This window comes from Dioscorea cayenensis, chromosome 12 (genome assembly GCF_009730915.1).
Source record: "Dioscorea cayenensis subsp. rotundata cultivar TDr96_F1 chromosome 12, TDr96_F1_v2_PseudoChromosome.rev07_lg8_w22 25.fasta, whole genome shotgun sequence".
Classification (NCBI taxonomy): Eukaryota; Viridiplantae; Streptophyta; class Magnoliopsida; order Dioscoreales; family Dioscoreaceae; genus Dioscorea; species Dioscorea cayenensis.
This window is the reverse complement of record NC_052482.1, coordinates 20,204,522-20,221,042: the sequence shown is the minus strand read 5'-3', so window position 1 is coordinate 20,221,042 and position 16,521 is coordinate 20,204,522. Positions and strand designations below refer to the sequence as shown.

General features: G+C 34.1%; 1 protein-coding gene and 1 long non-coding RNA gene across 2 annotated transcripts; one reads left to right on the top strand and one right to left on the bottom strand.

The window, feature by feature from the left end:
* Positions 1-2,899: 2,899 nt before the first annotated feature.
* On the bottom strand, positions 2,900-4,843 carry LOC120273520. The gene is made up of 3 exons (XR_005540556.1): positions 4,601-4,843; positions 4,420-4,524; positions 2,900-2,961 (listed from the first exon to the last, which is right to left on the bottom strand). It is a non-coding gene; the product is annotated as an uncharacterized LOC120273520 (long non-coding RNA).
* A 1,296-nt stretch (positions 4,844-6,139) lies between these two features.
* Positions 6,140-14,487, top strand: LOC120273291 (SWR1-complex protein 4-like). The gene is made up of 18 exons (XM_039279916.1): positions 6,140-6,244; positions 6,430-6,606; positions 6,993-7,113; positions 8,179-8,237; positions 8,698-8,763; positions 8,845-8,904; positions 9,046-9,102; positions 9,219-9,348; positions 10,513-10,580; positions 10,671-10,763; positions 10,887-10,934; positions 11,503-11,673; positions 12,215-12,325; positions 12,573-12,668; positions 13,638-13,709; positions 13,830-13,887; positions 13,994-14,028; positions 14,112-14,487. Exons 1-18 carry the CDS (start codon positions 6,140-6,142, stop codon positions 14,187-14,189), a joined length of 1,605 nt encoding a protein of 534 aa, XP_039135850.1. The 3' UTR covers positions 14,190-14,487.
* Positions 14,488-16,521: the final 2,034 nt, after the last annotated feature.

Sequence of the window (16,521 nt, the reverse complement as noted above, 5' to 3'; positions counted from 1 at the left end):
CCTATTTGTATATGATTTTTTTCTCAAAATTATACCCTTAATATACTTATAGAAAAATTTATTTTACTAATGGCCCTAAGTCCTTGCCTACGATGTTTTGTTTTAAAAACCGGAAAGCATATATATTTGTTGAGTTTATTGATGAGAGAAAAACTAAATGCTATAGCTCAGCTAATCTAGTAGGAATGCAATTAGCATCCCAACATGATTAATATCAGGCAACAGAGATAAAGCAATGATCATTTATAAGGGCATTGAGCCTTTGCTCAAAGCCATTATAAGCAAAAAAAACTAATTAGTAAATCAAAAACACATTTCTTTACTGAAAAATAGTTAACATAACAGAAAAATCAAAAATAAATCAACACTCGATCAACAGAAAATTGATCATTGGACTACTCACAACCTCGTTGATTTAGACCTCTCCAATAACCAAATTCAGGGGATGATCCCTGAATTCTTAACTTTCACTCACATGGAAAACCTTGATCTTTCTTCAAATTTGTTCTCAGGTCCTTTACCAGATCTCCATATGCATAGCCCCTTCTTTCTTCTCTTACATAGATCTTTCTAATAACTCTTTTTCAGGTCACATCCTCGAATTTTTAAGTCTTGCCCAGCTTAGACGAAAAAGGAAAAGAAAACAATGTTTTTCAACTCAAAATTGCTATAAACCAGATGATTAATGAATAATAGTATTTACGTCACTTTTTTACTGAATATAAACAGATTAAGCAAAGATCGAAACCCGAACGTGCATGATGGTAATATAGTGAATCCCTGCGCTGAACAGCAGTATGATCAAGATGCAATAGATCGTTGAGGAGAGATTTGAACACACGACCTCTCTACACTTTCACGTCATACTTATCGCTATCCAACGACTGTATAAACAAAGACGCAGAAAAATGATTAGTTGTGAGTAGATTAACCCGGATTAATTTCTTTTAGATTCATTACAGAGTTCTTGATTTTGATAAGCAGCATGAACAGATTCCAACCCATTCTGCATGAATTTTTGAGATCATTGTTCACTGTTTGTCCATTTTTACTTTAAATGGCCTGGACTGGCAGCTTAAAGGTCAATGGGAGTGTCCTCCATGATACCCTGCCACTGAAGCAAACCCAAGAATAGCAAGGTAACTACTATCAATCTGATCTTTGCCAGCTTGCTGTGCTTCTTTCATTAAGGAAAGAAGATAACAACAACAAATCATAACTTTACAAAATTAGCAAAATTTTGACTTCATGATCCATTTCATTCAAGAATGTGGATGGTATATATTGATATTCTTCATTCAAGCATGTAGTTGTTGGTATGCATGCAATACAACTTTTAACTGTTATACACGTGTAAATTCCTGTATTATTATAAAAACTTCATATGCATCCTTGTTAGTAATATTATTTGTGCAAACAAAGCAGTACCTTGAGACCATGATGTTAGTGATCTAGAAAATTAAATTAATTATGATATCAAAAAAATCTATTTGCGTTATAAATCACAAACCACTCTTTCAACATACACAGTCCACCAACCAATGTTTTTTTGTTATTTAAATCTCTGCTGTTCCAGGGACCAGATCACAACCAAACAATTGGATCCATTTTCTTATGCCACCAAATGACCCTAGGTGTGGCAGTGGTACCAATTTTGGTGAAGAAAGATAAGCTGTTGCTTAAATCTATTTATGGTAAATTTCCAATGTAGACAAAGGCTATTGTATAAAAATAAAATCATTTCTTGTTTCTGGAAAACTTATTTTAAAACAAACGTAGTACATCTATGTAAAAGACTAACAAAATTATAAACAAAGATGAATAACAAAGGTAGTACATCTATGTAAGCCAACAGAGAGGTGTCAAACTTATTATAGACCGATACCATTTTTTTTTTTTATTGTTCAAATAAATCGCACTATATCCACCATCCTACTTGGTCTCATGCTGAGAGTTGACAAAGATATATCTGCAAATGTCAGAACTTAAAAAAGATGTTTACAATCTCTAGCAACCACTTGCCTTCTATTCATTTCAATCATACAGTCATGCGTTCTTTTATTGATAATGGATTTGTCTTCTAAGTTAGTTTCACTTGTCTCGTTTCCACTGTGTTTTTGTTACTTTCTTTGTTTCCAATATCTTTAATAAAATTTAGCTTCTCTGGTTGAGAAGTTCTTCAAAAAAAAAAAAACTAATACGACAATGGCAGCAGCAAAAATCTGATGCATAGATAATCAAACAAGCACACAAATGCAAGGATACATAGAGAAATATTTTTTCCCTCAACAACTGAGTACCAAGTAACAAACATAAACCATTACGACATCTCCTCTCTTAACAATTCCAGTTACCAATTTGCATGCACATGTGGATAGGCAAGAAAAAAAACATATTAACAGAATTTCTTATATTTGCTTTTCCTTTCACCAATTTCTATTGTTTTTTTTTTTTAAATTTTAGTTCAATCCAAAGTCCACAAACACAGAAAATAAGTGGATATACATCCATGAAATTTCTAATCTTTCTTTCCCTTTCACCAGTGTCCATGTTCTCATCTATTCTCATTCAATCCAAAGTCCAAAAATCCAAAACACACAGAAAAGTAAGATGGATATGCAAATTAAGAAGACATATACCAATGAAATTTGTCTTTCCTTTATCTTTTCACCTCTATCAATTATTTTTCTCCATTTTCATTCCCTCGATTGAAGAACACCACAAATATATATATATATATATATATATATCACCTCTTTTCTATCAGCATCAGTAATTGCAGCTAGAATAAAATAAAATTCCCAGTGTAATATGAGCAACACTAAAAAGTGTACTTGCAAATAGAAGGCATGATATAGTAGAAAGGTTGACATAATACACAGAATGAATAAAGAGAAAAACGATAAGCATGCTTGGTTCAAGTCATATATATCTGATCTTCTAAATGTTGCTTGCCTTTCTCTGCACCAGAACAATGAGATACAAAAGGCTCACCTCAGTCAATCAAGAGGGTTAACAGAAACTAGAGAAGTTACATTTATTTGAGAGAAAGTTATTAATAAAAAACTTATTTCACAGAAGTTAATTATCGGATTGGATCTATATGTAACAGTGCAAGGTCAACCATTGAGCTGAAAGCTCAACTTCGTTTTCCATATTACAAAAAGAAATAAAGAACAAGGTGCAATAATACAAGGTTCATCTGCATTATTATGATAGGATAAAAAAAAGGATAGGTTCTGCAAGAATATAAGGTCGTAGGAATACGACCATTGGTACCTTGTGTGTTGAATTTAGTGGTAGAGACCTTGATTCCGCATTAATGATTCATTACTTATCTAATTGAAGGGAATAACATGCCTAAAATTCTGTTTCATCGGCAATGTCATTATGTCATTGAACCATTATTATCGAACCAGGTATAACATCTAAAATTCAGTTGTCAATATTGTCATTCTGTCATTATTAGTTAAAGTGATCGTCATTTTACAATTTTAAATCTAATCTAGTATTGTACAACCAACTGAAGTGAACAACCCAAAATGTTCTTCACTTCAATGTTTGTTGTGTCTAATCTCACACCTGATGACAATTACAATATTAGAGAGCACTAATCAGGTAAGTGGATATAACAAAAATTAATCCATAACTTAGATCCTAAACCCATTATTCTAATTAATCAGATTCTTGTTCAGTCAATATATAGGTTTCATTCCGGATGAACTAGTTCTTTTTATCATAATCAATTGACTTCTTCTCAGTGTACCAACTATTATTTGTATATATTATTACACACCAAGACTAACTCCATCCAAATTAAGAGAAATAAGCAAGCTTCACCAATGGAGAACCAACTAACCTGATTATAATAAAAAACCAAGAGCTTACTGATGCATAATCATAGCTTGTTAAATTTCTGGGGGAAAAAACCTTCACACTGATTCATCAAAAACTTTAATAAACATATTGAGATTTTACAATATAACAATCCATTGGTTTTCTTCCACTCTTAAAGAGACAAATTTCCAAACTCTGGTATTCTATCAGCAAATCATCACTAAACTTTTTAACAATCCCTTCCACTTCACAGTTTCTTTTGTCCATAACCCTTTGCTTCATATAATCAATTATACACTCAATTCCAAATTATATAGTTCCTACATGCGGCTACATCTAAACACCAACTACTTAAATTGTCTTCATAGATTAATGAAACACCAAATTTTTACTAATTATTCAATTTTTTTCATTGTAACAATTAGTCCAAATTGCTAAAAACCAAACTCCATAGCATTCATGCTTTTTAAATACAGTACTAGTTAGAGAACCTGCAACAAATTTTTCATTAAGTCATTACAACAAACTCAAGGCAATAAGGCTTTCTAGTCATGCAAGATGACAATAAAACTAAAATCCTACCTGAATTCTAAGAGATACACCTTGGAGTTGTGAGTTGAGTGCATGAAATTTTGTAATTTGATGCCTTGTTCAGATAAGATCTTTTGCCATCACCTTAACAGCTCCCTGCAATGAACACACCATAAAAAACAAGATAAATATGGATAACAGGAGTTGAAAAATTCACATATTTTTCCCATACAAACTATATCCATGGACGTTTTGTACAACCGCACAAGCTGATAATCAGGGAGTTAAAAGAACCAGAACCATGATAGGAGGAAAAAGATAACATTCAGTTCTCTGCCCAAAATCTGATGCAGAGTGAGATGAACACTACCCAAGGCACTGCTCAAAGAAATGCTACAAATGTCCAAAATTTTAAAAGTGCAAATGGAAAACAGCCATGTTTTATCATGTAATGCACAATTTCCATTAGGATGCTGAAAAAGGACATAATCAGAAGTACTTGTGACAACTAAGAAGGTAATAATTTACAGGATAAATGGTCTGGCAAGTGTGTTAAAAAAGAAAAAAAAGACTACTCAGTTCCAATGCTAAGTTCCTTGCTCCTTTTCGAGTAGTTTGGATTGTGGAATAGAAATGAGAAAGAGGAGAATGAAAAAAGGGAAGAATGAAGAATAAGAATAGGGAAAAAGGAGGATAATAAAGAAGGTGTTTGGATGGAGAGAATAAGAGTTAGGAATAGAAAAAAAATAAGAAAGAGATTGGATGAAAATTACATTAATCTTTCTTTTGTGTAAATAAATTATTTGTATAAAAATAATGAATTATGTTTTAATAATAAATATTTAATATTATTTATTATTAAATATTTAGAAATATATTATAATTAAATATTCAAACTTAATATAATTAATTTACATATTTAATTAATTATTTTTAATTATAATAATTAAAAATAATAATAGAGTATTACACCCCATTAATTAATTATTTTAATTATAATAATAGTTAAAAATAATGATGTTTAAATTATTTTATATGTTAATTAATATGTAAATACGTTATTATAATTAATTATTTAAAGTAATAATTTTTTAACATATAATTAATTAACAAAAAAATATTTTACTTATAAAAATAATTTAAATATCATTATTTTTAATTATTATTTATTTGAAATTAATATAATTAAATTTATTAATTAATTATATTAATTTTAAATATTAATTAAATATAAAGAGAGGGGTAATATAGGTATTACACCCTATCTCATGAGTCCCATTACCCCCAATTTTGGAAATTGGGGGTAATGGGAATCCCCTTGATGGGATGGTCCAACCATCCCGGACCATCCCATCAGAGTAATGAGACTCCCATTACTTCGAAACAAACATGGGAGTGGGATGCATGGGTACTTGTGATTCCCACTCCCAAGGATCCAATCCTGGATCCAAACAGCCCCTCAGTTCATTACATTACTCCAGCTTCTCAACAAGCAATGCCCATTACAGTAAAAAAGTTATCATCTTCTACATGATCAAATCCGGAGTCACGTCAACTCCCTCTCCATCAGTCTTAGTTGTTCAAAAAATAAAAAAATCAAACCTTTAGAATTGTAACATAAAATATTTTTTTAAAAAAACTATTACTAATCACAAACTTACAAGTTACCACTGTTACATAGGAACCCACCACCCTAACTTTTCCATAATTGCAGTTATAGAGAAAGTTTGGTAAGGGTATATGAAGCTTGAGAGAATTGGTCTCACAGGCGATGTGGGACTATGGACCTGAGCCACTACGTCCCAACACCACCGGGACCCACAGTGGATGTGAGAGCCAAGATCCTAGCTCATTCAAGGCACAATCCGGCATCGACGTGGGACACAGCTCTGATACCATGTTACATAGGGACCCACCACCCTAACTTCTCCATAACTGCAGTTATAGGGAAGGTTTGGTAAGAGTATATGAAGCCAGAGAGAATTGGTCTCACAGGCGATGTGGGACTATGGATTTGAGCCACTACGTCCAACAACCACAATATTGGTTAAATGTGCATAGAGGCAGGGTGATGCTGGAGTTAATGGTAACACCTCTGCTGAGAGCAACCTCCACGCCTACAAATGCGCGCAGGACACCCTCATTCGAGTGCGGGTTCAGCACGATCTTGTTCATGCAGTGCGGGTTCGAGCTACACCTCGTCCAGTGATGCGATTTCGACCTGAGCCTCATCCAACGGTGCGGGTTTAGCCCTTAGGTTGCTAGTTGGCTCATGTACCTCATGGAGTGTTCGGTTGCTCCCAGGGTCAGCAACCCTTTGGTTGCTCGCTAGGTTATGTCCCTCATGTAGTGTTTGGTTGCTCGCTGGGTCAGCCCTTAGATTGCTCGCTGGCTCATGTACCTCATGCAGTGTTGGGTCATGCAAGTCAGACCTTTGGTTATTAGTTTGGTCCGTTCGGTTCCTCGTAGGGTCATTAGGTTGATCGCTTGAGTCGACCCTATCGGATCGGGCCACGAAGATCCTCTGTTGCTTGGTCCGAACCCTGTCTCGTGAGGATGCTGCATCGAGCGACAAAGCCCGTGTAGTATTTCTCGGTCAGGTGCGGTCATGTGCTGCCTCCCAGTGTGTTGTGGAGAAGGACTCGGTCGAGGCTGCAGCTCCTGAACATCGGCGGAGGAAGTGCCATCTCTTCCGGCAACCCTGGGTGGTTCGCCCCACGATCTGCTCAGCAATTTGGCTCTATCGTGAGCGATCTAGCTAATAGTCTCGAACCAATCGCTCCAAAAGCCGGTCCTCCTCGGCTCGCCATCTGCCCATTTTTTTTTCTCCGTTTTCCATTCTTTTGTTTTTGTTGAAAGAAATATGATAGCAATTAACTTTTATAATTTCAAAAAAAACTTTGCAAAATTTTAAAAAAGGTTGCAATATTTGATATTTAAAAAAAAATGATTTTAAAAAAAACCGTTCCAATGATTTTGATATTTAAAAAAACATGATTTAAAAAAACCAATATTTTATCATTATTATTTTTAACATAAATTCTAACATTTTTTAACCGGGAGAACGTTTTAGTACCAAGGCTGGTATTCTTTTCAATTAATTAATTATTTCCATTTTTTAATTTATTAAAAATTGTAATTCAAAACAAAACATCATTTAAAAAAACAAAAATAATAATAATAATAATTTTTATCCTTTACTATTTAAGGGCTTTCAGGTAAATTCAGTGTGTTTTAAAAAGGGATGATGGATGAGCTGGGAGGGAAGAATGACACCAATTGGCCTCAACAGTTAAAATTGGTTAGTCACTCAAATTAAGGGTCGTTCAGGTAAAATTCAGTGTGTTTTAAAAAGGGATGAATTTACATAAGTTACCCCAGGGAGTTACAGCTGGTTGACTGAGAAGAGAAGGGTATGGATGTCCATTCACTGTGTTCAGAACAGTAGAAAAACCGGGAAGAGCCAAATTACATTAATTACCCCTAAACAGTTTAATTTGTTACGAAGAAGGGGCTGGGTTTTTTAGTCATTTGGGCAGAGAAGCTAAATTTCAAATTGCTGCACTGTTATCTCAGACACAATGGGCCAGCTTTCAATCAATTCTCATATAGAAACAGCTCAATCTTGGAAATGGGGCATCATAGGGATCTCCAGGTTATCAGCCTCTGATCTCTTGTTATGGTGTTCTTTTGCTGTTTGAATCTTATGTATTTTGGCTTGTAAGGGAGGTGTTGTGACTGGATCAATGAGATCCTTGTGAATGTAATTTCTTTTCTAGCTACCTGTCTTGTATTGGTATGTCTTTGCAGGAATTACTGTTGCTGTGCTGGTGGGATTGCATCAGATTCGCTTCTCTATGTTTCTCTGTGTTTTTCCTCTTGTCTTTTAGATTTCCTTTTGATGTAAAAGCTACCCTCGTTTAGTTTAAGAAGAAATTGCATGTGTGAGAGAATCATAGTCCGCAGAATTTAGAGTTTCATTATCTTTGAAGCCAACCACACAATTTTACTTCATTATACCATCAAATTACACTTGTTATAGTAGGGTAGTATAAACAGAATAGCATGTAAATGATAATACAGTGATCAAATTTATTTGGTTTTGCAACCAGCCGACTGCTGCAGATTTTTTGGATTAATATTAGATGTGAGGTCTATAAACAAAATGTGTAATATTTCATTATCCCAATGTTATTTGATTTTTGAATGAAATGTAACTGTGGACTCTGCGCTTTCAGTCATCTTTTCTATTTGACCAGTGGTGGCCTTATTTCTTCTGCGTTTGATGTTGATACTTATGGTTTCACATATGCACTATTCTCTTTGCAGATCACATGGCAATGGCTTCCTTTTACATCTTCTGCACGGACAGACAATTTACAGCTCTATCATTGGGTCTGTTCACATGCCTTATTCCATTAATTCGTTGATTGCATGCGGACCATGAATTTTTTGCTGGTTACTTCCCATTTTTAGGTTAGGGTTGTGAATGGTGTTCCCCCAACGGGTGATTATGCCTTTGCGAAATACAACAAGGTAAGAACAAGAGATGAACCAAAATTACAAAAGAGAAAGTGCTTATGTTCTGTTCCATTGTGATTTATATTGAATTAGTCAGTTTTATTTGTATATTTTTCTGCAACCTGATCATGAAATAACTTGGATTTTACTCTGCAGTCTGTAGATGTTCTCAAGTACACTGATGAGGAGTACGAAAAGCATTTGACTGACCCTGTAGGTAGTATGTATTCTGTGATTTTCAGCCTTTATTGTTTTCATCTGCATTACATAAATTGTCTGGAAGAATATTTTTGGACTTTACCAACCAGCTTAATATTCTTGGTGATTAGACATGGTCCAAGGAAGAAACAGATCAGTTATTTGATTTGTGTGAAAGGTTTGATCTTAGATTTATAGTTGTAGCGGACAGATTCCCAACCTCACGCACTGTGGAAGAACTGAAGAGTCGGTACTATGCTGGTAAAATTTCTTTTATGGCATGCTATTCAAATAATTTTTTTATATGTTTGTACATTTTGTTTCTGTGATCATTGCCCATCTTTATTGGTTTCTCTCTATATTTAGTCATTCCATGGATATGCCATGGTTTTCTAATGTACTTAAGAGGAAGAGGACTGGCTTAGGTGTGTCACTGATGGATTCCAAGTTTCACATACCCATGGGTCATTGGGTCTACAGACCTTTGTCATTCAACATTGCTATTTTGTGAACACTTGACATCACAGTTGTGAAGTGCTGATGAAAATTCATTTATTAGCTAGGACTGTGGGTTAGTTTGTGGCCATGTGCGCAGTCCGTTGAATCCATGTTACAAATGTGTGTGCCCTTGCTTTCCAAACTCATAAATAGAAGGTCGCCACTTAGATCCTTATTGCTTGTGCCCTGCTGCTGTTTACCTGTGAATTGCAGGTAATATTGCTCTAATTGTTGTGCAATCCAAAGGGAGTTAAATGCATGACACTGATGAAAAATTGGATTCTTTATTGAAATTCAACATATGGTTCTGACGCCATGTATTCACAAGTAGCAGTCAATAATTACTCTTGTACATTGTCCAATTTTGTAAGACGCAAATTTGTGTTTGTGGTCTTTTACTAAATTAAAATGTAAATTGATGTTCTTATTGTCATGTCTTTAAAAGAAAAAGAAACAATTAATGTTTTCATGTTGGTCCTATAATTGATATCCTAATAAGAAAGAAAAGAAGGGCAAAAAAAATCTTGTGCTAGCCCTGGAGGGAAAATTTCTGTTGTTCCTGGTTAGGTTTTAGGTTTTCATTGTAAATGAGTTGGAGAACATTTGCTCAATTTAATGCCAAATTAAACTGTTAGTTGGCCCAAGTTTTCCCCGCCTATATGACCTCTGTACTAATATTGCTTAGTTTTGGTAGATGACATTACATTGCAACATGTCTGTGCCTGTTTCTTAATGGAGCTAATAGAAATCTGGTTAGACTGTTTGATTTCATTTTATTGAACAACACTATTCAAAGATGTTGGCAATTTTGCATTTGGAACAGCTGCTATTCAGCTCCTAATGTGTTCTCTTTGAAGTCCTCTTATCTCTCTAGTTATTTTCGTTAATAACAGAAACCTAAATCCAATTATTCTGGTTTATTTGCAGTATCAAGAGCACTTCTGATTGCTAGAGCACCATCATTTGCTGATGTTTCTGGGCATCCACTGGTTAAGGTGTTGAATTAAATTCTAATCAGATAGGTCTTTGAGGCATTTTAATTGTAATGATTTTTCCCTTTTTGAGACTTCTTTGTGCGTTACTAGGAACGCTACAATGTTGCACATGAGGTTGAGCGTAAACGTGCACTATCGTCAGTGCTTTCTCAGACAAGACAGCAGGAGATTAGGAATTCTGAGGTATATATCTTTTGTTTGCCAGATTCACAAGCGTTTTCTTTTGTTGTGTCTTTATTTGGTATATCAGAATAGCTGCTGCATCTGGTTCTTGTTATGTTGCTATACATATATGTTTTCTTTCAGATTATTGCAGAAGCTAAACGTATAATGGAATCACGCATGGTTAACAAGGTGAGCACATCTATTGTCATTTGGATCTTTGCCATCCTATTGCAAAGTCTTAGCATTGACGTATTTGCAAATGTAAAATGAAAATTTCAGTATTTACCATGAATCTGCCAGGCTAGATCTACTAATATCCCTCAATTGGTTGTCCTTTCATTTCCATTAATCCACCTTTCACTCCAGTAATTTGTCTATTGCCCTTAAAGTTGCCATTCTTGTTTGCTAATGTAGGAGTTACATTTTCAGATTTATCTGTGATCCTTTTTTAGCACAGTTGTTTTGTTATCAATGAAATGACATCAGCCTTTGCAAAATCTTCTTTTTGCTTCATGCATCAACAAGAACAAGCCTTGATGGCAGCCTCTTGTAAAACTTATATTAAAATGCATTATGGATTTGTGAACCAATACATCATGGAGAAATCTTATTGCTATGTAAAACAAATCTATGAAACTCTCTATGATGTTGAGTTTGAGTTTTGCTGTGTCTATATAATTCTATTTACATTTGCAAATTTGATCAAACTTATGTCTTCTCATTTTCATATGTTTAATTCACTTGGCTATTTCTTCAGGTTGAAGAAGTTGATGTTCCTGTAGACACAATTAATATTGAAACTACGGAGAAGATTGCTACCCAAGCAGAATCTATATCACCATCTTCCAATGCCCAACCATCACCCTCAGCTGTTGCTCCTCCAACAATTGGAGCAGACAGCACCTCTACCCCTGCTTCGCTCCGCATGGTAGATGTGCTATTTTTACTTGAGCTGATTCAGCTCAAGTTCATCTTGTTTCCACATGTTCCTGCTGTTGACTTCTATTTGTATGCTTGATATGTTGACGTTCTGCTTGGCATGCATAAGCATCCTTATGTTGTATTACTTTTTGCAGACTACTACGATACCATGCACTGTGCAACATAAAACGATTAATATAATTTCAGATAGCGCATTTTATTTTTGATGTGGCTATTTCTATAAGGAACTATGTATTCTAAGCATGATTAAGTGGCTATTCTAAAAGGTAAAGGTGACCATAGTTTTTGAAGTAGCCATCTTTGTGTACTGATATGAGTTGATATAGATTTGTTTATATCCTGATTTTATTTAATAGCATCTTATTTTATTGGAGAAATTGGACTAAGGAAAAAATGATGCAAATATAATCATATTTCCAACCTTGTTAGTGTCATCTTACTTTAGAGACAGTTCTCAGAAATATCATTTGATGATTGCTACTCTCTAATTTTAAGGATTAATATTCACTAATGTGAGAATTTTTCAGCTTCGCGTGTACTTGAGAACCCATGTTCTTGACCAAATGGTACAAGCAGCAAGCTCCACTGCAGGTCTCAGGACTATTAAAAGAGTTGATCAGACTTTGCAAGATCTTGGGGTATGCCTTTTGCTTTTAAGTTTCAGATGCAGTTGTGTGAAGTTGCATATTGACCAAGTCCAAAATGACAACTCCAGCTTTAATGTTAATCTGGGAACTTGTAGTACAAACTTTTCTAGGCCAGACATTTGCTTGCTGAACTTTTATTTAATGATTGTTATACTATCCATCTGCTGTTTATGTATTTATGAGCAAGTCTATATTCCTTTGGCTTTTGTAATAACACAGCCATCCCATTTTCAATCAGGTCCATTTAAAGCCGAAGGTCCCCACTAAATCAGTTTGTGCTGAGCATTTGGAATTGCGGAAAGAAATAATTACGCTGCTTAACTTGCAGAAGCAGGTTGGTGAAGAATTCAATATTTCTTGTGATTTCTTGTGTGTTTCATTACTTACCTGGTAAAATGTTTGAATTAAATTTTATTATGTTGTTAATTCTGTAAGAACCTTTAAAGGTGGTTCTTGACTCATTGGTTCATTTTGGAAACATGCTATCATGCCTTTTGTTGGGGACAACATAGCTCAACTCTTACATTGAGAATTCTGATTAGCCATTTGTCTGGATTTTCTTGATGTTTGAATGGTGATTATCATATGCTCCTTCGATACTTCATCTGTAGTAGACAGCTTGGGATTAATTCTAGCATATTTTTGGCCTTCCTTGCAATACTATACAGTTACAAGATGTGAGGTTCTATGAAATTGTGTCAATATGTGATTTAACGTAGGAACTTGAAGGAGAACAGTGTTGAAACATGACAGCACTTGCAGCTGCTTATGATGTTTACATGAATATGAGGACAAATCAGGTGACTCCAGACATTAAGGATAATATTAGGCCCATTGACTCATATAGCAGGTTTCTTATCCATTGATATGCTAGGGAGGGATTGGGTTTCTATGGAGAGAGATTAATGTTAGGGTTTCTCTGCTATAGATACTTTTTGAAATGAAGGGCATTTTGCTTTGCCAATTTTTTGAGAGTTCACCTATAAAGGCTGAATCTCTCATTTCTCTGGTGGTGTATTATTAAGGCTTGTCAACCTTAAGACCTGCTAGGAGAGAGAAATCCTTGTTCAAGTTATGCCTCGAAAGGCTGATAGTTTAGTATAAGGTCATCAGCATAGATGATCCACGCACTATAAGAGTACAAAAAAGACTCTAGCTTGCCAAATTCAGCTGTCCCTGTTTTCAGGACACAATGGGGTGGGGGGCTGGTTGTGGAGGTTGTGACACAATTGCCACATGTATTTTATCTTTTAAATTTTTATTTGCCTTTGTGGGTCTTTGAACTTTCATTTTACTGCTATAGCTGCAAAACAAGGAGGCAGAGGTTTCAGCAAATCGTGAGAGCTCATATGTGGAGACACCAGGCACTCCCAAGGTACCTCATATACTAGATGTCAGTCTACCTGTTAAGAATTTAATAATTAAAGAAAGCACTTGAATATTTGTTATACTATGTCCAACTGAAGTTGGTACATTGTTTCTTAATTCTGATCAGCGCACTTATCGTGGAGATACTGATCGGCCTTTCATTCCTGAGTCAGTTGGATTTGGAGGTAACACCAAAAAGACATATATAAAGCTTTTTCTTAGTGTTGGTTTTTTACTGCTATTTATTGACAAGGGTCCTTTTTGTAATTACAAAAAATAATGCAATTTCAGGTGAAAGAGTGGCCAAAAGAGACCATAAACGCAAGGTACTATTCCCTTCGCTTCTCTTCCCTTTTGGTTCTATTCTCAAATGTCCATTTCACTTACATTCTGTTGTGTTCTCTTGAAGACAACTGCACGATTTTCAGATGCTCCACCTTCACCGCCGCAATCTAAAAGGCCTCGGAAGTTGAAAGCTTCTGATTGATGAACATGGGGGTGGGGTGGGGATTTGGGTATATGCCTCAAGGTAATGCGCCACATATTAGTAATTAGCTTAATTGCTTAGATTCTCTTCTTATGTAGCTGTTCCATTAAAAGCTGGAAATATCCCTCAAGGTAATGCGCCACATATTAGTCTGTAGCTTACTGGTGATATTCCTTGCTTGTGTTGTCTTCCCAAGTCTCTAACTTAGCTACTATATGTGTAAATTACAATGTGCTTCATGGTTGAAAAGGTTGTACTTTGCTAGGGCTGGTCAGGTTGAAAGAGAATGCTTTTCACATATTGTTTGAGTGGTGTGTGTGTGTGTGTGTGTGTTTGTTTTTTTTTTGCATGTGATATAAAATCAGATCTCATATGGAATTTCCTCTCTTGGGACCTCTTTTTTTTGTGAATTTTTTATCAAGACAACTTTCCAGTAACTATTTTATTGAAATTAGCTGGGAAAAAGTACCTACACTACATATTGGAGTTTTACAAGAGCAGTTATTTTATTGTAAAATTTATAGGATTTTATGTGCCATCAATTTACTAACGAGGGCATGTGTATCTTGGTGGGCCAAATGTTGGATTAAGCCAATTCTATTATTGATTACCTGCATTTTCATCTACTTTCAAAAGCAAAATGATTCAATGTACTTGTTTGGAGTGGTTTATTTTTGTGCATTTATCTAAGTAATTTTTCGCCAAAAAGTTGTAGATCAAGTATTATGAGTTAAAGATAGTTCGTTCGGGTTGGTTTTATTGTCAGAAGCAGAAGCATCTGAAAAAAGTCTAAACATAGTTGTTCAGAGATGGTAGTGTGAAATATTTATGAGGAAAAGGCTTCTGGAAAGCTTTCTCTTTTTTTTTTGTTTCCGAATTTGGTCTTTGATTTTTTCGGTATTTATCTCTTCAGGTCCATAATATATCATGACTTTAATATTAGTAATTAATTTTTATTTTTTATTTTTTGCGAGGTTTTGGAACCCTAATAGTTATTATCATTACCATTGTTCTTATTATTGTTATTGGAATTGTACTTTTTCATTTTTTATGTTCATTTATATAATTTCTTTAAAAAAAACATGCTAGGGATAAAAATTTAAATTTCTGTATAAAGTATTTTTGGTCAACGCCTGAAAAATGGGTGGGGAAAAATTTCTATCAAACTAGTGCAATTTTAATCTTTAGATCATTTTAGAGTTTGATGCACATTTGATTTTATCAATCCATTAAATTTTTACCTGTTTGACTATCTCTTATAATAATTATATTATAAAATGAAATTCATAATCAATTCATTAAACTCATACTTTATTAAACTATCTGGAAATAAACAAAAACGTCCCTCCAAAAGTTCAGGTATTCATAAAAAAATTTCATGACTTTGAGTATTTTTAAAAAGTCCTTTTTTCTGACAGGTTATTTTTCAGAGCGCATGCGGCGTAAAGGTGATTGATGTTGACGTAAAAGTGCCGGATGTTGACTGGCTCTCGATTTTTAAAAGCGACGAAATTTTTAGCGAAGCTTTATAATTTTAAGCGGAAAAGTCAAATTTTTAAACGTGATGCTATATGTTAAGTGAAAACTTGTGGTTAAGTGAATCGCGAATTTTTAATAGCCCATAATTTTAAGCGGAAAAGTCAAATTTTAAACGCAAATGTGCTATATATTAAGTGAAAACTTATGTGGTTAAGTGAATACACCAAATTTTAAGCAAAAACCCATAATTTTAAGCGGAAAAGTCAAATTTTAAACGCAAATGTGCTATATATTAAGTGAAAACTTATGTGGTTAAACAAAAACACGCTATGTTAAATGAAAACTATATATTTTAAGCGGGAAGTACATGTTGTAAAATAGAATAAATTAATGGAGTAAGCTGAAAAGTAAACTGTCAGGATTGAAAAGTAAACCATCAAAAAGAGAGACTGTCTGGTAAATTCAAATGTCAGAGGGTCTATCTAGGATGTTTTGAAACTTTCAGGGACTAAAAAATAATTTTCTCTTAAACTATTTCTAATACTATAATTATTTAATAAATTTTAAATATTATTAAATAACATATTTAAAAAAAATTATATTACAAAATAAATACTTAAAATAATTAAAATTTATATTAAACCCTCAATAAAGAGGGTTTAATACATCATACATTCAATAAACTCTGATATCATTAAAGTTGTCCTAAAAACATGTACGAGTTTATCTAAATGAATCGAACAACATCAAATACCATTGTTATGTACCTGCCTTTGTTTATAATTTATTTTTCATGGAAAATGTTCTCAAGCACATGATTGCTTCTAAATCAAAAGTTGATTTCATTCATTAT

Excerpts from the sequence above, each read along its gene's own strand:
- LOC120273291 (XM_039279916.1), top strand. The coding sequence starts at position 6,140 with ATGTGGGACTATGGACCTGAGCCACTACGTCCCAACACCACCGGGACC. Across the intron at positions 6,245-6,429 it reads AGGCACAATCCGGCATCGAC|AGGCAGGGTGATGCTGGAGT; the intron begins GTGGGACACAGC and ends AAATGTGCATAG. Across the intron at positions 8,238-8,697 it reads GCTTCTCTATGTTTCTCTGT|ATCACATGGCAATGGCTTCC; the intron begins GTTTTTCCTCTT and ends TTCTCTTTGCAG.